Source organism: Cydia fagiglandana, chromosome 11, assembly GCF_963556715.1.
Source record: "Cydia fagiglandana chromosome 11, ilCydFagi1.1, whole genome shotgun sequence".
Taxonomy (NCBI): Eukaryota; Metazoa; Arthropoda; class Insecta; order Lepidoptera; family Tortricidae; genus Cydia; species Cydia fagiglandana.
Genome location: NC_085942.1, coordinates 2891757 through 2915680, shown reverse-complemented (window position 1 = coordinate 2915680; position 23924 = coordinate 2891757). Strand labels below are relative to the sequence as shown.

General features: G+C 38.2%; 1 protein-coding gene across 1 annotated transcript in view; it reads left to right on the top strand.

The window, feature by feature from the left end:
* The first annotated feature begins 3607 nt into the window (after nucleotides 1-3607).
* LOC134668777 (alanine aminotransferase 1-like) overlaps nucleotides 3608-23924 on the top strand; it is a 57571-nt gene continuing 37254 nt past the window's right edge. The window contains exons 1-2 of the mRNA XM_063526236.1: nucleotides 3608-3841; nucleotides 15731-15820. Of these exons, the coding sequence (XP_063382306.1) occupies nucleotides 3614-3841; nucleotides 15731-15820 (318 nt within the window). The 5' untranslated portion in view covers nucleotides 3608-3613. The remainder of the gene's footprint in view (nucleotides 3842-15730; nucleotides 15821-23924) is intronic.

Here is a 23924-nt window from a genome sequence, read left to right as displayed (position 1 = left end):
AAACTTCGCGTTTGTACGGGACAACGGTAGACAATTTCATGGAATGCTCCAAAATTACAATCACTTATAATGAGCAGGTATAACCCAATCTTAGAGTAATAAAACAAAGGCAATGACGTATATCTCAGGACAGGCCTTACAAGCACTAAAAATGGTACTAGTTCAGCAGTGTCACTCACGAATTCGAACCAATCGAGCAATCTAATGGCTCCTTTACACGATGGGCCAACGCTGGCCACTCCAAGGGAGGCAGCCATGCAGTAGAATGAAATAGCAGCATCACTTGCTCCCTCTCACGCATAAATGCATCCCTTGGAGTGGCCGGCGTTGGCCCATCGTGTAGAGGAGCCATAACGCAACTAGTTGCGACCAATCGTGCGCGTGATGAGGACATTAAACCAATTATTAAATAGCCGGGTCCACACAGAGCGAGCATATCATCATCATCATCATCTCAGCCACAAGACGTCCACTGCTGAACATAGGCCTCCCCCTTAGTGAGCATATGCATGAAGCTATTTCTATTTCCTAATGCACTATAATGGCCAGTGTCGACACCAGTAGGTACACCAAAATAAACTATGCCCCAGACATGTTACCATAGGCATCATTTCCCTATAACATAATCATCATCATCATCATCATCTCAGCCATAAGACGTCCACTGCTGAACATAGGCCTCTCCCTTGCCCTCCCCTATAACATAATCAATACACATTATAACACAAAATCCCCCGCCGCATCTGCCTGTTTGTGTGTATGTATGTTCGCGATAAACTCATAAACTACTGAACGGATTTTCATGCTGTTTTCAGATGTCAATAGTGATTCTTGAGGAAGGTGTAAGATGGGTGTAAGTGTATAATTTGTTAAGGTTTTGTGTAACCCGTGCGAAGACTTTTTGCAGTTTTCTGGTATAGGAAACGTTAGGCTGCTTGATAATATTATTCACAAATAATTAAAATAAAACCAATGCAATATACAGACCGAAACCTGAAAGAAAAGAAAAATAAATAACCACAATTTGATTTTTGGCACTGACACATAATATTGACATTCAGTAACAGTGACACTAGCGTTAGTGTTAACAACGACAGGCATTTTTTGGAAGCATGATGCTCGATTTACAGGGATTTAGTATTTATAGATGGTCAAGCAGATCTTGTCAGTAGAAAAAGGCGGCAAATTTGAAAAATGTAGGCGCGAAGGGATATCGTCTCAGAAAATTTGAACTTCGCACCTTTTTCTACTGACTAGATTTGCTTAACCATCTATAAGTGGCAAATACGTAGAAGTGAGAAGATTAGGGTGGTAGAGTTAAGCCACAAAAAGTCTGCAGCGATTTTGATAGCCCTCGCAGTGACAGTGTTATTTATACGTCATAATTTCATAGAAGTTTGACGTTTAAATTAATACTTGCACTGCTTGGGCTATCAAATCCCCTGCAGACTTTTCTTTTTCTTGGTCTGACTCTATTCCACCTGTCCAATTTCAGCCAATGTGTATTTGCATCTCACATTTTGCTTAATGAGAGAGTAAGACGCAATGAATCGGACCATGAAATAGCAATTGTAGCAAGTAAAGAACATAAAATGGTGAGAGATTTATAAATGATAGCTTCTTTCAAGGGAATATTATTTAACTGTGCACCTGCAAATCGTTGTTTTACCAAATTTATTGTAATAAGTAAGCGCTTTTCTTGATAGCTTCCTTCGATAGAATATTTAACTATGCAAATCGATGTTTAACCAAATTTATACAGTCAGCAGTAGCTGAAAGTGAAGTATCACTTTTCTTCTCACTAACTCAACAAGTCAACATCATCTCAACATCATAAGATAAGATATATATACATATGTAGTTGGTTGAACCAATTAGTCAGTCAGTAAGAACTGGTTCTTTTTGCTGGAAAAACTATGCTCATCCTTTACTTTTGTGTGCTAGTACTAGTGTAAGACAAATATAGTATGATTCTCTCTGTCTATGATTGATGAGACAGTCCTTTGACAAACTATAGGTACCTAATAGTGTAAATTGGGCATAAACCAAAAAATTCAAACTAGGAAAAAAAACAAATCTATAATGCCGACAGTATACTGACAACTTCACATTAAAATATAATATGAAATGCCAACGGCCAATCCCTTGATTGATTAAGATATCTTAGTAGAAAGAATACACTTACTATTTAATTACTAATTTAGTATAATTTTACATACAATTTTACAATATCACGTATTATTTTACAGTCACAAAACAAAATTAACAATGATTTCCCAAAGGCTTAATGGTGAGTAAATCAAATCACATAAGTAAGTACAGAAAGTAATATAAACCTTTATTGACGGATTATTATATAAATCTACCCGATCGCCGGATTCATTCTGCTGTTATTTCCCTGTCCCTGTCGCACTTTCGCAAAGTGTCTGGCGACCGAATAGATGCATTGGCGGATCCAGGATCCTGGTTTGACTGTCTTGATCTTGAACCTGATGAGGGCAGGTTTAATTAATGGAGCGTCTCAAATGCGAGATGCATTGTGAGAGCGCTGAGCCTCTCAGCAGCTTAAAAAAATGTAGCAGCACCATATGGTGGTAGATCACATTTTTTTTTCACAGAAAACATCAACGTAATTGGTCGATCCTTTTCCAAGAAACTACCACCAAATGGTGCTGAAGCACTCCTCAAAAGCATGAAATGGGAACATTCATTCAAAATTATTTCCTTTGTTAGGTATCTTGTTGCACATCTCTATCCTTTATATTATATGTTAAGCACAAACTAATTAAACTAATAAGGCTAATATGTAAAGTGAGCCGAAAGCGACGCAGTGTCACAACACTGACAACCACAACGCTAGAAAAAAATACGAAATGAGTTGTACCTTGTACCTATACGACATCTTTCCGTTGTGGATGTGGGGTACAAAGTACAAGCACAAATAATAACTACTATGCATGTAACCAAGATTAGATTAGTAATAAAGTTGTATTGTCAATTTTGTCAAAAACAGCTGTTATCCCGAATGTTGCCATACTAAAATGTCACATTCTTACATTCCCGCTCAAATTTTCAGTTTTCAGATATTGCCAACTTGCTAAAAATCAAACAAAACACATACAAGATACATTCCTTTTCATTTCTTCAAATTATATAATTTACGTAACAGCGCAAGTAGTTATTTTTTAGTTTGTACTATTTAATTCATGTTTTATTGTTTGTAACCACGATAAAATTACAGTTTATCACTAGTTTTACGGCATTACAGCCCTAGTTCTTTGAAGTATTATTGCTTTTATCAGATAACTATAACCTTCGAACTTGACTCTTGATAAGACATGAATTAAATGAAGTAATTTATTATAATTATTCCGACATCTAGTCCTTTTGTAATCCAGGGCACGAGCGAACGTATCAAGCGATATATCGATCGGTGTACAATCGTGTTTTTGATTCCCCGTTTGCAGTCATTTCGTGACTTACTTCTGTGAGATAAATAAAGATAGCAGTGACGTAAATTCTTTCTTAATTTTACAAGCGGTGTTATCGTGTGTGCGGGGTGTTGTTTGGCAGTGACGTGTTTTTTAAGTAGTGTGACTGATTGCAGCCAACCATGTCGGGGTTGAAGATGATAAACCACAGTCGATTGCTGGCCGGCGCGGCGGCACGTTTGGACGCTGTTTGTAGTGCACCGTTGCCGAGGAATCACTTAATACAACACAGGATGGCGTCAAAAGCTATCACATTAGAAAATATCAACCCTAACATCGTGAAGTTGGAATATGCTGTGCGCGGACCGCTGGTCATCCGAGCGGCGGAAATCGAAAAGGAACTTGAAAAGGTACGATCTTTTTGATAAGGAATCTTCGCGCCTTAATCACACTATCTTTTTAAATTTGTTTTTTTTTAAATAACTTTTTAAAACTTTCGTCTTACCGAGTGAAAGGCACCAGGCCATCACAAGGCCAGTCAGACTATTTAACAACATTAATTGTGTTAATTACATGGATTGCTGTAGTTGCTTAATAATAAATTACAATCGGCATGTCATGTCAGTCATGTGGCCCTGACAATACTTTTATTATTCTTTGAACATTGTCCATGCCATAGTTTTCAAGAAGTCTATCCTCATTGGAACAGTTCCATGTTCTGTGTGGTAAATTAAAAACTTATGTAAGGTTGAAAGGGTGTAATATCAATAGATTTCATTATAACATTGCCATGATCTCCTGATCCTATTTGTTAATCTGATTACCCAAGATTTATATTTTATTGTCATATTTAGATGAAAAAGCTGTTATCTCTACTAAACTCTGATAAACTTATTTAAACTTAACATTATAGCACTATTCAATTGTTTTGATATGATAAGCCAGTTTTATTACTTTTATTATTCTAAAAACAAATGAAATGTGTAAAATTATTAATCAGATTTAACCTTCCTTTAGCCCTAGTATTAAATTATGGATTTAACAAATAAACAACATACAAAGTTCATAATTAATATTAATATTCTAAAGGCAACTTATACATTTTTGGCTGTCAATCTACCAATAATATGTTACCAAACACTGGCTTGCTGCCTGCCACTCAAAATATGTTATGTGTTAATGAAGCTAAATTAATCTAGATATTTTTGAGTAGCTTTTACTTACTTTTTGCCTGCGGACCAAGCCAAGCAGACCCCTGGCTACCATGAGCCATGGCAAAATGCTGATTTGTCATGCTTTCTTCAGTTATGCTTAGCAATGAAATTAAGACATTTCGTAAACATTACACTTCAAACAAAGATTCTGGAGCGTTGTCCTGAATTTATCAGGAAGTGCATTGTGCATTGAACAAAAGTTTTGGCAAAGTTCCATACCATTCATTGTACCCGACAGAGTAAATGTTAACACTTTTGTTGGTGTCAGTCACACACCATCATATTCAGTGGTAGATTTTGGCCTGGGCCTAGAGCGGCAAGATATTAGGGGCGGCAGTTTATACACGGTGTAACATGAGTAAACTGAATAATTTTAACAGCGTATTCCTGATCATATTTAGAGACAAAAATGTCCTATAAACTTTTTTGATATTCGCCTAGTTTCAGAGATATTATTAATTAAAAAAAAAAAAAGTTTTTATTGTTACATAGTGTAAAAGGCCTTTTTGATGGTGATGTTGGTGCTATGGGACGTAGTCAAAGTATCCTTATTGATAGATGTTGAAAAGTAACAAGTAACACTTTGCAAAAAGTAGTTCTACGAAAAAAAAATGTAAAAATCAATTTTAAGTGACAAGTTTACCAATAACATTTATTTTTTATGTACAAATACATTCAAAAAATTGAAAAAAAAAACAAATGGAAATAAATTTTTTTTTTGCCGAAATTTACCTAAACTCATATTACTTTTTTTACTTCTTTTGACCTCAGAAATGCGTGGTTAAAATGATTCGGTTTCTTCATGTTACACCATGTAGATGGGAGCTTAAGGGGCGGCTAGTAGTTACTACAGGGCCTGGGACCTAGGGCAGCCAACACTGCAAATCAGGTTGGATCTAGATAGAATAAATGATAGAATGGTCCTTATTGCTTATGAAGCATATGGGCCCTTCTCTGATGGAAAGCCATGTATTAGCAAGTGTAGGCTTCTTATTAGAACTCAGATTAACATACATATATGAGTCAGTCTTCACTTGCCAAGTTTGATTTAGTGATGGTCGCTCTTAAAAATATCAGTAGGTAGTAGGTACTACACATGGTGCTAAAAGTGATAGAGAGAGATCTTTATTTGCATACCAGTACATATGTTACATACCCATGTAACATATGTACCAACAACAACAACATATGTTTCCAGGGTCCATACCCTGGAAAGGGTGTAGCAAAATTCACAATATCACAGTTGCTTATTATTACTACTGAATTATGTATGTATGATTGTATGTATGTATGTATGTATGTCACTTTATTCCACATAAACAGGTTTACATAAAACGGACAATAACAAAAAAAAAGTAAAAATGTTATGTACAAAGGCGAACTTATCCCTAAGGGATCTCTTCCAACTAACCCTTGAAGCAAAAGGATCAAACACTAAGAGAACATGGCTTGAAGTGATCAGAACATGGCTTGTAACAAGGGTTCTTGATTTCTTGGCCTCAATTTTATTCAATATTTATTTTATTCATGTTACTAAAGTCATAAAAAGTTATATATTAGCATACAAAACATGTATAAATGCATATGTCGCATATTAAAATTGCTATGCACCTGTAATGAGCACATATCACGTGTATTACATTTACACAAGGCTCGGTATAGTATTATCTAATAATGGGTTTATCTCAACACTTGGCTGATAGCCATACGTCGGACTCCAGCGGGCATTTTGGTGGCATGTCAGAATGATAGGTAAGGTTCGCAAATCATTCAATTCACTTTCGAGTATTTGGTACCTAGTATTTATAATGTGAAATTCCAAATCATAGCAACTAACTGCGTTATTTGTTTTTTAATTGGCCACTTCAGTGGGCTATCAGTCATCACTTCAAAGAGTATTTACACATTCATCATCATCATCATCAGTCGTTCCCTCAATGCTGAGGATCGTGACATCATGTCCTAATGTTGCTGACCAGTCTCTTCCATAGGCTTCTGTCACCCGCCACACACATTAAACATTTTTTTTTTTTTATGAATGGGCTTACTCATGGCCACAGACTAGCCGAGGCGTAGACGTGGCCAACATGAATAAATAAACGAATAATAGTGAATAATAGTGGTAAACATGAATAAATGATAACGGGTAACTAATTTAATTAAAATAAAATAAAATAAAATAAAATAGCCTTTTATTTCGACCTTAAATTTTTAAATGGTACATTTTGTCATGTTATTGGATATTTGTCAAATTATTCATATTAGTCAAACATATTACACTATTATTATTATTATTTGTATCTACATTTATTATTACTAATTATTATAATTTTTAAATATTTAGAATAAGGTTGGTTGTCATTTTTGTTAGAGTTGACATCGGTCGACTTGCCTCCCGGCATAGGCCAATTTAATTAACTATGTTACAAATACTAGGTACATTATAATACTCGTAAGTTAAGATTTTTTTGTAAATCTTACCTTGCCCTCAAACTGCCCCCTATAGTCCGACGTTTGCTGATAGCGGTAATTGCTTATAATCTAGATCTTTTATCTGGCTATTGCTATGTGGTGTACAGTCAACAGCAACTTTAGTGCTACTGCAGACTAATAAAACCGGGCAAGTGCGCGTCGGGCTCGCGCAGGAAGGGTTCCGTACCATAATTCAAATAAAGCCAAAAAAAAACGGTCACCCATCCAAGTACTGACCCCGCCCGACGTTGCTTAACTTCGGTCAAAAATCACGTTTGTTGTATGGGAGCCCCACTTAAATCTTTATTTTATTCTGTTTTTAGTATTTGTTGTTATAGGGGCAACAGAAATATATCATCTGTGAAAATTTCAACTGTCTAGCTATCACGGTTCGTGAGATACAGCCTGGTGACAAACGGACGGATGGACGAACGGACAGCAGAGTCTTAGTAATAGGGTCCCGTTTTACCCTTTGGGTACGGAACCCTAAAAACTACTGCAGATAGTTATCTGTACCTGGGGTGCGAAACTTCTCCCTTCGGGCAAACTCGGCCAGTGTTGCCAACTCGGATTTTCAAAAAATGCTAGACTTATGTCTAGATTATGCCATAATTATGCCAAAGTTTTTTGAAATACGCTAAAAAAAATGCTAAAATGCCAACTTGAAATTAGATACTTAAAAAACATACATTTTTCAAATTTGCCGCCTTTTTCTACTGACAAGATCTGCTTGACCGATTTTATATAATCCGTCGACGTCCATCCGTCCACAAAAGTCAAAATTCATATGAAAATATGAACCACATAAGGCGATGGCGCATATTGTTGCTGCCAATTTGGTGCAAACTTGGCTTAGACTAAAGTATGCTAAAAAATATGCCAGATGTTAAATGGAAAATTTTGGTGCCAAAGCAAGTGAAAATATGCCAGATCTGGCATCAATTATGCCAAGTTGGCAACACTGAACTCGGCTCCGTTCGACTCAAAGAATATAATACTCACTAGGAGAAGAACGGTAACTCCATACAAAAAAATGTCCCCAACCGTTTATACGTTTATACTACTGGCGCCCTCAATGTGTACCAATGGAACTAAAGTTGACAACCGGTTTAGCCTGGCGGGTATTGGTATTATAGGTATATAGTAATTATGTTGATAAACATATTTGTTAACTTCATATCACGAAATATATGAAAGATGCAAATATTACCCCTTTTTTGTGGTATTATCTATTGATTTAAATAAAAGGCATATTTATGTTTATAACATTGTATTATGTTTTACATATAGAAATATACACTGAAAATTAAACCCGGACAACTTAATAAAAATAGACATTAATAAAGCACATTCACAAAGTTTTCAGTATTATACAAATAACATTAGGCATGCCTACCTATTACACTTTACACACAGATACACTACACTTTACACACGGCATTTTACACAGATTTCTAACTTGTATTCATTCATACATTTCTTCACGGTTAATTAATACGCTTTCCAGATGCGTTATGACTCGGTTCCTTCTGAACCCACTAAAGCTGTATAAATTTCACTCTGGCTGCTTCAACAGCCGTTGCTCCGCATTTAGCACATTTTCTATGTGCATTGCTGTAATCTATGTAGGTACAGACTTACAGTCTTAAGTGGTTGTACCGCTACGTTGTATTTATTATTTAAAGATTTAATAAATAAAATTTTCGTTATGAACTTTAACCACAGCAGTTGGACAGAGTCATTGACAAATATATTTTTTTATTATGGTGGGTAGACGTACCTACCCTCCATATATTTTATGAATATTGATAAAGACAGTTGGAAGCAAATATTCATTATAAAACTTAATCGCGTGTAATTAAGTTTTAAGCGTTTTAAGTCCCGTTTTATGATTAATTATGTATAAAATTCGTGATAATTTAAATCAGAGTTGGGAGCAATGTTGCTGTAGAAAAATGTTTTTATTTTTATTACTCGCAACTTTTTCTCGGAGGCCAACCAACGCACACATAGAAGCTCCAGGCGCACACATGCGCAATTATTTGGGGACATAACTTTCTTAGGAAGTGAACAGGCCTTGCTGTTCGACTCAGCAAAGCAATTATTAGGGTTGTCCCTTAGCGTGCACGACCACAGATTAGATAATGGCTTGATTTTTGGCAATCCTAAATAGCAGAAGGGATAATGCTATACACCGTGTTTTTTTTTGATTTCCGTTAATTTCAAGAGTGCATTCCTGAGCTTAAATCAAGTAACTTTCTCAAAGACACCGATATTCTAATTAACTCCATTTCGGAGATAATTAATAATTTATTTTTTTCCCATAAGGCCTCTACAAGCGTGTACACTTGCTTTAGGGCCGGTTTACATATTGATTAGTGTTTAGAATGAGTTCATACATTTTTTACTTAACTTAAGTTCAATCTCGGTCGATCGATGTTCGAAATGACATTGATATGTCATAGATTTTAATTGTTTGGTTGAGTTAAATGTAATGCCCGTGTTACAACAACGCAATATGCTACATTTAACTACTTTTTAAACTAAATTTTTTTTTGAAAAGAAAGCAAAAAAAATATTTTTTTTTCGAAAATTAACTATGTCATTAACTTCTCTCTTAAACGTACTTAACCTTACCCCGAAGTTAACGGAAATAAAAAAAACACGGTTTATATTAGAAAGGACAGCATGATTCGACGCTGAATTGCTGTCATACTTCGGTTTTGTAGGAAGTTTCCATTCTGTACGGTAGTAGGTAGGTACTATTACTTATTCTGTGCTGCAGGTGCAGATAGTTATCTGTACCTATACACTCTTATTTCAACTCCCATAACGATAACCATGCAATAAATATTTTTGTTTAGATACAGTTGTGTATCTTTTATCTCTGTTGATGTCTGTATGATCAAAGCAATTTTTAGAGTTCCGTAGCCAAATGGCAAAAAACGGAACCCTTATAGATTCGTCATGTCTGTCTGTCCGTTTGTCTGTCCGTCCGTATGTCACAGCCACTTTTTTCCAAAACTATAAGCACTATACTGTTGAAACTTGGTAAGAAGATGTATTCAGTGAACCACATTAAGATTTTCATACAAAAATAGAAAAAAAACAATAAATTTTTAGGGTTCCCCATACATATATAGAACTGAACCTCAATTTTTTTTTCATCTAACCCATACGTGTGGGGTATCTATGGATAGGTCTTCAAAAATGATATTGACGTTTATAATATCATTTTTTCTAAACTGAATAATTTGCGCGAGAGACACTTCCAATGTGGTAAAATGTGTCCCCCCCCCCCCCCCCCCTGTAACTTCTAAAATAAGAGAATGATAAAACTAAAAAAATATATGATGTACATTACCATGCACACTTCCACCGAAAATTGGTTTGAACAAGATTTGGTAAGTAGTGTTTTTTTAATACGTCATAAACCGTAAACCGCAATTTTATTATGTTACTTGCTGTTATGGAACCCTTCATGGGCGAGTCCGACTCGCACTTGGCCGCTTTTTAATTCGTCAAGTGGACGGAAACTGGCACCGGACGGTAAACTGACGCAATTACCCTACATTCCTTTCCGAGCATGACTGTACTCTGTAGCTATTTTCAGAGCGCGTATGAGTTAATAGTTTGCCGAAGGTCACCTGCTGATGAAAGTTATGGTAATTTTATTAGTTTTAGCCTTTGGCACTATTGGCAGTTGGCCAGAATTTTGCATGTCATGGTAGGGTGACTCCTAGGTATTGGCCACTACATAGGTAGTAATTAATTGGCCACTCCATCGTAAGGCAGAAATAAACAAGCCAATATAACTCTTGTTGCCAAGAGTGGCCAATTACTATGTGGTGGCCAACAAATATGGCAGTCACCGTATTTCAATTCGAACTCTTCATATTTATTATCCAATTTCCTGACAACTTTTTTAAAATCCTGCCTGTTTGACCTTATAAAAGTTTTAATTTAAAATGAAGTCGTGGGGTGTTACTTAAAATTGATAATTAGGAATGTGAGTATTTGATTGTAACTTAGCGCAGGTGTGGCTCACTCCGCGATTTCGTCGCTTTGCTACAGGTAGCTAAAAGTACATCCGTTCCACCCCAATTTTGGGGAAAGCCATAAGCCGCGCGTGGCGCTGTCGCCACCTAGCGGCCATATCTGTGCTGATTGTAACAGACGCGTTTTGTTAGAGAGTGAGTCTTATGTACCTAGTACTATTATTTATTCTTTGCTTAGCGTACCTACTTATGTCATTTAAATTATTTTATCATTTTCACATAATACATGTCATATTTATTTTTAGCTTACATAGGTATTCAACTGTCAATTGTTCTGTCATTAAACGATGAAAGCGGATTGTGATACTGATAAGTGTACCTACTCTTCTATTTTCACAATAACCAAAAGCCTGTTGTAACTATTTAAAATGATACTTTAAGTTTATACTTATAAGGTATAATTTAAAAAAGCGAACTTTTGTACATACAATGCTTGAAGCTGTAGTATCTCGTACAGATCTGCGTGCGATCTATCATCGTTAGATACATTTAGGCCCACTTGCACCATTCCACTAACCCGGGGTTAATCGGTTAAACCTTTAACCAAGTGTCAAATTGCACTGGTAACCATGGTAACTCCATGATTTAACCAGTTAACCCTGGGTTAGTGAATGGTGCAAGTGGCCCTTAAAATGTCATATGTCCTACCCCTTTCCCATTGAAAATAATGCTTTATCATTACAGTAATAAGGTATAAATTTGAACAGCAAAAAATGGCGCTTACTTTGTATAATGTTGAAGCATTCAGATCTGCGCTGTTATCACGAGATAAGTGCTTACAATTGGCCCCGATATGGTATAACCACTTCATTTTATTAGTGCACAAACAGGAACGCTTATTGACTGATTGTAGCCCTTATGTATTTAAGATAAGGTTCACTAATAGACAGTCTTTTCCCTTCATGGTTACAACACAGAATAACTAATAGTACGTTGGAGTTGTGTCACGTGACTTGATAATTATGAAAATTATAGAATCAATGCATATACATACAGGATGTGTCTGACCATGGGGCTTTAAACCCAGGGCTCGATTCTACTCGATAAACTGAGCTACTTTTATTATGGCACCAACCCCGAAATCCCGAATTTTTTTTTCACTTTTTCATACAATTTGGCTGATCAGATGTCGACGTTTTCTATGGAAAAGCCAAAAATTTTTCCCCGATTTTAGGGTTGGTCCCATAGTAAAAGTAGCTCAGTTTACCGAGTAAAATCAAGCCCTGGATTTAAAGCCCCATGGTCAGACACAGACTGTATAATGCTTATCTGGGGGCACGGCAGTGCCCCCGCCAAGTCGAGCAAAACAAAGACGCACGGCCGTACCATCCTTTTCCCGAAGCGATTCAGGCGATTATTTTAATAGGACAACAGTTACTATTGCGGCGAAAATACATAATAGGTTAATAGGTAGGTATATGCATTTAAACCGATACAAAAATATGCTTATCTATGAAATCCAGCAAGTAGATTCGGGAAAAACAATCGATACGATTTTGAAATATATTTAGTAGTTTTGGTGAAAATATTGCCTAAAGGCTTTTGGAAAATAGGTTCAAAATTGTTTTTTGTTGCTCTTGATATTACTTTAAGTCTTATAAAAATGGTGCAAGGTGTTTTCGGGTAATTTCGTATGTCGGATAATTCCGAAAATCAGATGAAAATGACCCAAAATTCCATCATAATAAGAGACCGTTTTCGGAATCATCCAACGGTTTTCGACATTCGTAATTACCCGAATATACCTTAACTGGTTCGTACCAAAGGTCAGCTTAGGTTATGTAACTCAACCTAGTAAACAAAATCAATAAGCACGGTTAAAGTTATCTGTACCTACGCGTGGGTACTTGGTGAACCATTTTATTTGTTAAAGGGAGTAAAGTTGGGTCAAAAACAAAACTGTGTTCGCGTCTTTCCTGTCATACACAAGAGTTAAGGACTATTAAGGTTAATTTTCTTATTTAACCCTTATCCACGTGAAAAGGTCCTCCTTTTATTTAGAGAACTATGATAAAATCATTACTTACATGCCCACAAGCTGTTAACTATTGCCCACAGGAGAGAAAACTGGCGTGTTCGCGCGAACTGTACATTTTTCTGAATAAAAGGAGGACCTTTTCACGTGGATAAGGGTTAAATAAGAAAATTAACCTTTATAGCCCTTAACTCTTGTGTATGTCTACAGGAAAGACGCGAACACAGTTTTGTTTTTGACCCAGTTGTTGTTTACATCTCCTTCTTGTCTTGTGACTTGAGCTAGCGAAAAGTTCCAAAATTCGCCATAAGTGGTCCAGAAAGTGTTGAGCTATAATTTAGAAACCTTGAAGTCGAATGTGAAACTTCCGTTCTGGCTATCTGAGCGACGTACCTACAGTCACGGACTTTAATCAATGAGCCACTTAGGGCACAGAATAATAATATAGTACTAGGTACAGAAGACTCCCTCTCTAACAAAACGCGTCTGTCACGATCAGCACAGATATGGCCGCTAGGTGGCGACAGCGCCACGCGCTTATGGCAAACCCCAAAATTGGGGTCGAACGGATGTACTTTTAGCTACCTGTAGCAAAGCGACGAAATCGCGGAGTGAGCCACGCCTGCTTAGGGTTTACTCCGTTTACTTTACATTGGACATTTTATATAAGTATATACCGTTAGGATTGACAACCAAATTAGCTTGGACCCTAAATGGCTTAACAATCAAAAGTCCGTGACTGTACGTAGGTGTACAAAAATCAAAGTTCTTATAAGTATATTATGTTGTTAATATGATAGTATGCAGATAGACATAAACAATTCCATGGTGTAGGTACATATACGTTTTAACATGTGACATATACTACCCGTCTTTTTCTGACTTTAATAAGGGGGCCCACTGATTAACAGTCCGTCCGACCGCCGGACGGTATCGGCCTGTCAGTTGTTCGGAACTGTCAAAATTTTGTTCTAATTAACTAACAGGCCGATACCGTCCGGCGGCCGGTTAATCAGTGGGCCCCTTAAAAAGAGGGACGGGTAGCCTATTTCGCCGCGCGAGATACTGTCCCACTAATCATGTGCTAGCCCACCTGAGTATACATACAAGCTCATACATATATCGCATATCCTATTCATTAAAAGCCAGGTGCTGTTTCGTCCAAAGATTTGAAAGGGGCGAGATCACAAAAGTAACCGATACTAGACCTTGCATGTATTGTAATAGGGTCTACAATCGGTCAGTTAAATGTTTCCGCGTGTACTTATATGCATACTATTTTCAAGGTAAAGAGAGTGTAAATATATAACTTTGACCTGGTTTTAGCGCAAATTAAGTACAGCCAAAGAGAATAGATAGTATAGAGGGGTCCTGTCATAGTAAATTTTGTAGTCACTAAATTTACTGCCATCTATCGACACACGACTAAAACTCAAAATAAACACGTATAAAAGTATCAAAATAGTGTATAGAAATGGATAAATATTTTTATTATTTTCACCCATGTTCATTTTTTGATATGTATATGTTAAAATTGTTAAATATGAAACGGTGCCGTCACGCCATCTAGCCGAGCATAGGCCAAAGGTGTGTGCGCCATCTATCCGAGAATAACTTTTTCTTGATATCCGAGGCACGTTTTTTTCTTAGACTTTATTCATTTTATATTACGAAGTTACATAATATGTCTTTGGTACAGCCCAAGTGAACTAGAACTTGTCACTCATATAGATAATATCAACTTGCCGGCGAAGTTAACAACGCGTATTCTTAATATTGAACTTGGCTCTCATTTCACTTCGGGGTCCGTTTAGGGTTGCCAGATCGAAAGGCGCTATTATCGGGAAACAATATAAATTTTTCGGGATTTTGGGACTTAAGTCGGGAAAAAAAAATACATTCAAATTAAAGTAATTGTATTAAAAACAACGATATTTTACTTATTGGCACTACGTCAGCTCGCTCGCTCGACGACAGTTCGGAACTTGAAATTGTTGTTTTATAACGTGAAGCTGTTTTTCGGGACAGTTTAAACTTTGTCGTGAATCGGGAACACATGCTAAAAATCGGGAGAATCCCGCCAAATCCCGACCATCTGGCAACCCTAGGTCCGTATCCGTACATCAAAAGGAAAACATAGAACCCTTATAAGACGCACGAAACCATGCACTTACCGGGGAACAGAACCCTATGGAGGAACCTGGTCTTCAACTGAAGGATATGATGTCACGATCCTCAGTATTGAGGGACCGATTGAAGAAGAAGAAGATAGGATCACTCTTGCGTCTGTCTCTCTGTCTGTCTGTCCGACCATTCCCCCACTTTGTCTCCGAAACTACTGGGTCTAAAATTTTGAAAAAATACACAACAGTTCTTTACCTATATATATGACAGGAAAACCTATTAGAAATGTGCAGTCAAGCGTGAGTCGGACTTAATGTACGGAACCCTTGGAACGCGAGTCCGACTCGCACTTAGCCGGTTTTTTGGATGGGATGGGATATGCATTTCTTTCACGTACAACTGAAACCGTCTAGGGTCCCTAAGTCATTGTTTCTTACCTTTATTGTATTGTTCCAGGGCGCCCAGAAACCTTTCAAGAGGGTGATCAAAGCCAACATCGGAGATGCTCACGCTATGGGACAGAAGCCCATCACCTTCATCAGACAGGTCAGTACTCATCATCATCACTAGCTTATACCGGGTGTGGCCTGTAACACGAGCAAATAATTAAAACATAGATTGCACTCCTCAAACGGTGACACTTTTGTTCAACAACTTTTAAAAATTATGAAGTATTTAGATTCATTATTTTTCATACAAAATAAATATTATCTTCAATGGACGCCGTCGCCACGCCATTTCATTGTGATTGACGTTGCTTGTCACGCCTTAGGCATAACAAAATTCGTAATACATTGCGTCTTAGAATAAACTTTAAACTGTATTTAAAATTAAACCACAAGTTATTTTTAAAAGTCGCTGAACAAATGTTGGTCAGTATTAGGAGTACAGCCTACAGTTAAAATTTTTGCTCATATAAAAAGGCCACACCCGGTATAGTCTAACATAGTTGTTAAGTTAAGAGTTACTAACCATATTATGGAACCTGCCTTCTGAAATAAATTATTTTTATTTTTATTTTATTAGTCAGCCATATTTGGGCGTTTTCTAAAATAAATATTGAAAACCCGATTCTCACAGATCCTGGTGTTTTTGGGTTCTTCAACTCAGAATCACTAGCATATTCAATCCTGATGGTAAAAAAATGTGTCCCAAAAATTTGTATGAAAATTGTACATTCCACTACGTCACGTCCATACAAGTGAAAAATGTTCTCATAATGGAATGGACATTTTGGGACCTCTTTTTTTCATGGAAGGATGGAGAATGCTGCCGATTCTGAGTGGAATGAGATCAAGAATGTCCAGATTTGAGAGAATCAGGTTTTCGATATTTATTTTAGAAAACTCCCATTTATTCGAACAATTGATATATGTTTATTCAATAACAGAACTTATAAACTAATATTAAAATTAAGTATTTATTTATTTTTATATTGTGATTAGATGAGCCGTGATTATGTTAGGTCATACTGAACAGCACGCGCACGCACGAATGTGTTATTTACTTAAGAGCCAACAGGAGTGGTCATTTCTCCATACAAACGTAGTCCTCGTTTTCCTCCGTGGTTTTTGAAGCTAGAGCAATGATTTTTTCAACACAGATTAATATTGTCAATATCTGTGAGTAGTGTGTTTGTGCCGCTTTTGGATCAGAACTTTTCCGCCAGAGGGCGACAGTATGTATGCGCAAGGTAGTGACAATTTAGTTCACCCTACTCCCCGCTAGATGGCGCCACTGTGTATGCGCAGCGTTAGTTCCAAAGGTCTCCGCTAGATGGTGCCACTGGTTAGTTCACCCTACTCCCCGCTAGAGGCGCCACTGTCTATGCGCAACGTTAGTTCCGAAAATATCCGCCAGCCCCGCCGGAGGGCGACAGTATGTATGCGCCGCTGGTTAGTTCACTCTACTCCCCGCTAGAGGCGCCACTGTGTATGCGTAACGTTAGTTCCAAAAATCCCCACCAGCCCTGCCTGGGGGCGACAGTATGTATGCGCAAGGTTAGTTCTAAAAATCCCCACCAGCCCTGCCTGGGGGCGACAGTATGTATGCGCAAGGTTAGTTCTAAAAATCCCCACCAGCCCTGCCTGGGGGCGACAGTATGTATGCGCAACGTTAGTTCCAAAAATCCCCGCCAGCCCTGCCTGGGGGCGACAGTATGTATGCGTAACGTTAGTTCCAAAATTATCCGCCAGCCCTGCCTGGGGGCGACAGTATGTATGCGCAACGTTAGTTCTAAAAATCCCCACCAGCCCTGCCTGAGGGCGACAGTATGTATGCGCAACGTTAGTTCCAAAAATCCCCACCAGCCCTGCCTGGGGGCGACAGTATGTATGCGCAACGTTAGTTCCTAAAATTTCCGCCAGCCCCGCTGGAGGGCGACAGTATGTATGCGCAAGGTTAGTTCTAAAAAGCCCCCGCCAGAGGGCGACAGTATGTATGCGCAACGTTAGTTCCAAAAATCCCCACCAGCCCTGCCTGAGGGCGACAGTATGTATGCGCAACGTTAGTTTCAAAACCATCCGCTATGAAATGAATAGATGTCTCCACTTTGTATGTGAGTTGTTGAATCGCTTAAATGAATAGATATCCCTAGTGGCGCCTTCGTCGGTGGACACCGCTAGTTAGTTCCAAAAATCCCCGCCAGGCCCGCCAGAGGGCGACAGTATGTATGCGCAACGTTAGTTCTAAAACCATCCGCTATGATATGTATAGATGAGCAGCCGTCTGAGTATTTCTAAAAAAGTCCGCAGAGTCAGAGGGGGTTCATGGTAAGTTAATTAATCTTGGTCAAGCAAATCTAGTCAGTAGAAAAAGGCGGCAAATTTGAAAAATCGTGGGCTACCAACACTACGTTTGAATAGTTCGAAAATCGTGTGTCATTTATATCTTATCTGTGGAACTGTTTTGTTTACATTTCATCGCTGTTCGATGTACATTCCTGCCTTTTGTTCGTTTCCTAGGGTTACCATACTTTAGTTTGCTTTACATTGCTTCTGACATATCCGGCTTGACAGACTATCGATTCGCTTAACAATATAGATGTCGCTAGTGGCGCCTCGTCAGTGGACACCGCTAGTTAGTTCCAAAAACATCCGCTATGAAATTGCAAAAAGGCCCATCATGTTTGTTTTAAAATATGAGGCTTATATCGGCGTTTTTTTTAATACCACGTCAGTGGCAAACAAGCAGACGACCCCACCTGACAGTAAGCAGTCACCGTAGCCCATGGACGCCTGCGAATTCAATTGTTACCACGGATGCATTTTTATTTGCGGTTGGTTTTGTCGCTTGTGCTTATCAAATGTATGGAGTTTGTAGTTTACCAACCGTAAAGGGGTTTTTCTTTTATTATACCACATTGGTGGCAAATAAGCATACAGTCCGTCTGATGGTAAGTTGTTACCGTAGCCTTTGGACGCCTGCAACTCCAGGGTGGATACAAGCGCGCTGCCGACTGCCCAAAGATTCAATAACTTTGTTTTAAAATATGAGGCTTATATCGGCGTTTTTTTTAATACCACGTCAGTGGCAAACAAGCAGACGACCTCGCCTGACAGTAAGCAGTCACCGTAGCCCATGGACGCCTGCGAATTCAATAGTTTACACGGATGCACTTTTATTTGCGGTTGGTTTTGTCGCTTGTGCTTATCAAATGTATGGAGTTTGTAGTTTACCAACTGTAAAGGGGTTTTTCTTTTATTATACCACATTGGTGGCAAATAAGCATACAGTCCGTCTGATGGTAAGTTGTTACCGTAGCCTTTGGACGCCTGCAACTCCAGGGTGGATACAAGCGCGCTGCCGACTGCCCAAAGATTCAATAACTTTGTTTTAAAATATGAGGCTTATATCGGCGTTTTTTTTAATACCACGTCAGTGGCAAACAAGCAGACGACCCCACCTGACAGTAAGCAGTCACCGTAGCCCATGGACGCCTGCGAATTCTATTGTTACCACGGATGCATTTTTATTTGCGGTTGGTTTTGTCGCTTGTGCTTATCAAATGTATGGAGTTTGTAGTTTACCGACCGCAAAAAGATCCAGATTTTTTTTTTTATATACTACGTCGGTGGCAAACAAGCATCCGGCTCACCTGATGGTAAGCAGCCACCGTAGCCTTTGGACGCTTGCAAGTTCAGACTTTTGAAACCTATACATCATCATCATCATCATCATTATTATCATTAGACCCTCAGGAAAACCTCGACAGGGGACACCTCCGGCCCCCCTGCTCATGAAGTATTTAGGGTTTCTAGCACACTTATTTACGGTTGATTTTGTCTCTTTTGGTTATCAAATGTAGTTTGTAGTTTGCAGACTGCAAAAAGGCCCAGATTTTTTTTTTTTTAATAATACGTCGGTGGCAAACAAGCATCCGGCTCACATGATGGTAAGCAGTCAACGTAGCCTATGGATGCCTGCAACTTTAGAGTTGTTACATGCGCGTTGCCGACTGCAAAAAGGTTCAATAAGTTTTTTTCTTTTTTTATATACCACGTCGGTGGCAAACAAGCACACGGCCCGTCTGGTAGTGAGCAGTCACCGTAGCCTATGGACGCCTGCAATTTCGAGATGTTACATGCGCGTTGCCGATCGTTGAGATGTAGACCGTGACGTTCGAAAACAAAAAGTCGTATGTGACTGTAAACTTCCATTCACCGTAGAATTTGACAGATAGAGAGAGTTTGATGTATTTGTATGAAATTATAAGCAAATATCAGCCGTCATGAATTAAGTATTGTAACCTTAGTCAGATAATGAAGCTTATTTGAAAGATTATTAACTCTAAGTACTAGAAATAAAGTAGATTTTACTAATGCTGTAATTCTGTAATGCGACATGGTCATGAAACTCGTGCGATGTTGGGGGTATACTCTTCAATCTTTTCAATCGGAATGGTCAGAGGTCAGAGTTCAGAGGTCAGAAAGTCCGTGAGGGACAGAACATACGCAAAGTGACGAAATTGAAAACACGTTTTAATATACCTGACAACATATCAAGCATAACCTACGTAACTTGGTCGGGTTATTTGTTACCTAACATAAACCATACTAAATTCACTGTGGGGAATTAAAAAAAAATGTGAGAATGTGACAAGGACAAACAATAATAACGCTTTCTCTGCTACTCCTACTGAAAGATTACATAAGACTATCTCGTTTGGTCATTTCCCCCTCCCCCTCCCCCTCCCCCCACCAGTTCCAATTATAATATCATAAATGAGATCACAATACCTGCAACCTGTAACTGACGCATACGCTTTCTAAAATTAATTAAAAAATCAGAATATAACAATGGAGTACGTCATTGAACTCGTTGCGAGGCTGTGGTTTAGTAACAAGGGGTTAGGGTACAATTATAAATGTGGAGATAACGAAGAAACAAATATTGCATTCATCTCATCAATCGAGGCGCTGGCACCTGACGTGGACATTTACAAGTGGGAGGCGGCCCGGATCGATCTCAAGAAGCTGATCAAAGAACTTCTGGAGGAGAGGAGCATCCTTCAGTTACACTCGGGATACCATGCGGAGGGGCTTTTGCTGGAGGTGCTAAGAAAACACAACATTAGATCATTCCTCTCCGTGCCTCTTAAACAGAAAACTTTAATCTGGAAAGACGCGGGGGTGTGGTTCGTAGAGGTGACCAACCCGAAAATCATCAAGAGAACTTATGTGTTTTTTGACTTCGAATAAGTGTACGTCTGTGTATGTCTGAAATAAAAAAATGTTTAAAAGTGAATGACTATTTATTTATTTACCAATCATTTAGATATTTTATAATGTTCCCAATGCGAGTACAAAAAAGAAATGCAAAAGCTGGTTTTTCAAAATTCGTTGTTAAGGGGCTCCTTGGCGCTAATGACATTCGATCTGAATCCCTTAGTTTTCTAATGTTTTTAAAGTGAGAACTTCTTTAGCGGCGCTGGGCACTTTCTGAGGGGGGGGGGGGGGGGGGGGGGGGAAATATAAACTCGAGACAGCGATCACGTGCTCGTAACGTTTAGATGGCCACTCAATTAGATGGCAATTAAAACTTTATATCACTCAAATATAATTCAATAAAGCTACATCTTGATGAAATCGCTAATAAAAGTGAACTCTAGTAATGGTGAATAAAACTCAAAATATTATTAGATGAAAATATATTTAGATGCGAGATCTGCAAGGTATCAAGGATCTGGTAACTTTACAATTTCTATTCGAATTTTAAACAATTAACTCTACAAATTTGAATTTCTAATTTTAAACAAGCTCACTGACCAGCAATTTCGGACTAAAGTGTTTCAATAGAAAGGAGGATGGGTCAATTATACATAGTGCTGCAGACATTTTGGACTAGTCATTGAGTTTTCACTCCCGGAGTGCAATCCGTTGTTTTTTTGTAGCTATAATAGCAACGACTTTTAGCAATATAGTATGCCATATTTACTTCAAAGTTCATTGTCTTCGAGATATTCGACATCAAGTTGAACAATTTTAGGCCAATAACCTGGTTTTCTGGCCATAGCTTTTGTGTTAATTATTTTAAAATTGACATTTCTGACCAGTTTTTAGAGACGTCAAAGACGAACCCAAATATGCAGATTTCGTTCATGTAAGATCCTTCACAGCAATCCAGTTACGAAAAAAGTGTTATTTTTAGACAATGTTTAAAAAAATCATAAAAAAATTAGTATTCATTAGTTTCAAAATCCGGTAGACAAGAATGGAGATTAAAGATTGAAGAACAGATAGCCATTTGTCTTATAATTCTATCTGTAGTGTAAATGTAGAAGTAAAGGCTTAAAACTTGTCAAATATCGATGAAAACCGCGGGGAGCCCCTTAAGGTGAGGTTGTGTACTGGTAAAAGCTGATTACTGTGGATAATAGTATGTAGAGCAATGTCTCAGAGTTACTAAGCGTGTGTCATCATCGTCGTTAAAAATATATCAAGTCTCGATTTCAAACAAAAACAAGACCTAACCTAATCAAAGCAAGTGCTATACCATCTACATATTATGCATAGTAGGTTCTGCCATCTTGTGGGTCCCATTGGAAGCATAAACGTCACATTTACGTCTCACGCCAAAAATCAGATGGCTCCTATGCTGTATAGTTCATGCATGCTCCCTATTGTCAGTTCAGTACGGTGGCGCTTAAGCAATGTCAATGTGAAAACAAATCCGTTTAAAATTACAAGGAGGGATTTCATATCATCGCTAAGTAGGCGAAAGTGTGTCTGTCTGTCTGTCTGTCTGTCTGTTACCTCTTCACGCTTAAGCCGCTGAACCGATTTAGTTGAAATTTGGTATAGAGATAGTTCGAGTCCTGGAGAAAATCAGGGAAATCATTCCTGAAGAGAGTGCAAAGGCGGGTGGAATTGAAAGAGTTAATGAATTGCCTAATGATTGAAGTAAGCAATGAGCATATTGAATGATTGCTATTAGCATTATCCAGGCGCTATACCTACTTTAGCTGCTGTCACTAATTCCACGCAGACGAAGTCGCGGACAAAAGCTAGTATTTCAATATTTTCGCTAGGATTTTTTTTTATTGTTTAGTACAAAAATCAACTTTACTTAAATGTAATAAGGTTGACATCTATGTTGCGGGGTAGCAGAACTTCTGTGATTGTAGATCAACTATGCAACGCTGATGGGCTACTCGTATCTTCAAAAATAAAAATCGTAGATGCAATTTCGACATAATTTCCTTTACTGTAAAGTTCAAATTATTGTAATGGGCTAGGGCTCATAGGATAATCTCTTTCGAAATAAGAAAATATGGTCAATCATCCTTTAGATAGCGTTGCGTTTGTAGTAGTGTGCATGTTGACGACATAGGTTTCCAGACCGCAGAGAAGCATTATATATTTGTTAATGCCTGGAAGATTGAGGCCTGTCTGCCCATGCTGATGCTCTGAGCTTATTGAATTGCCTTTCTTGGAACTCTTCAACGTACTTTCGGTCATTGGTTCATTTGTCTTAGAGTTTGGTAAAATGACATTCGGTGTATATGTTCAGTGGGCATGCTAAGGGTTATATTTGCAAAAACCCAGGCGTTGACTTTGGTTAATGCTTGAGAGCTCCATGCGCATTTGGCCTGTTTAGTGTCCATATTATACAGACGCACTGCTTGCCACCATTTGAATATTGTCTTTAGAGCTCTTTGCATTAGGTTGGATATCGTGTGGAAGAAGAAGTTTTGGGTAGAAACGATGTTAGACTAATAATGGACTGACGGATATAGGCTGTCAGTAGTCCTTTTTCCCTGCTTTTGCTATGCAGTTTACCTTGACCCGAGTCCAATTATCTGGTACGATTCACCACGTGAAACTTGCTCTGAATATTATGGCCAGATGCAGATTGCTGTAAAAGCGCCGCTGATTTAAATCAAAAAGTTTGGTCTAAAGATGTTTGTTGCTATATTCCAGTCGATATTGCGTGCCACTGTGGATTCGAGGATTCCTATGGGCGCAAAGCTGTGTTTATTACTGGTTGAGTATGAACCGGGGAAGTGGGTGTCTCTGAGCAAGTTCCTCTTCCGTGTTCATAAATGTGCCATCTAGTGTTTAAGGAGACCGAGATAGTTGGTTGGTGTCTTGGAGAGTATTACGTAAGTTCATGCTCCTTTATGAGTTTGGGCAATATCAGGAGGCACCCC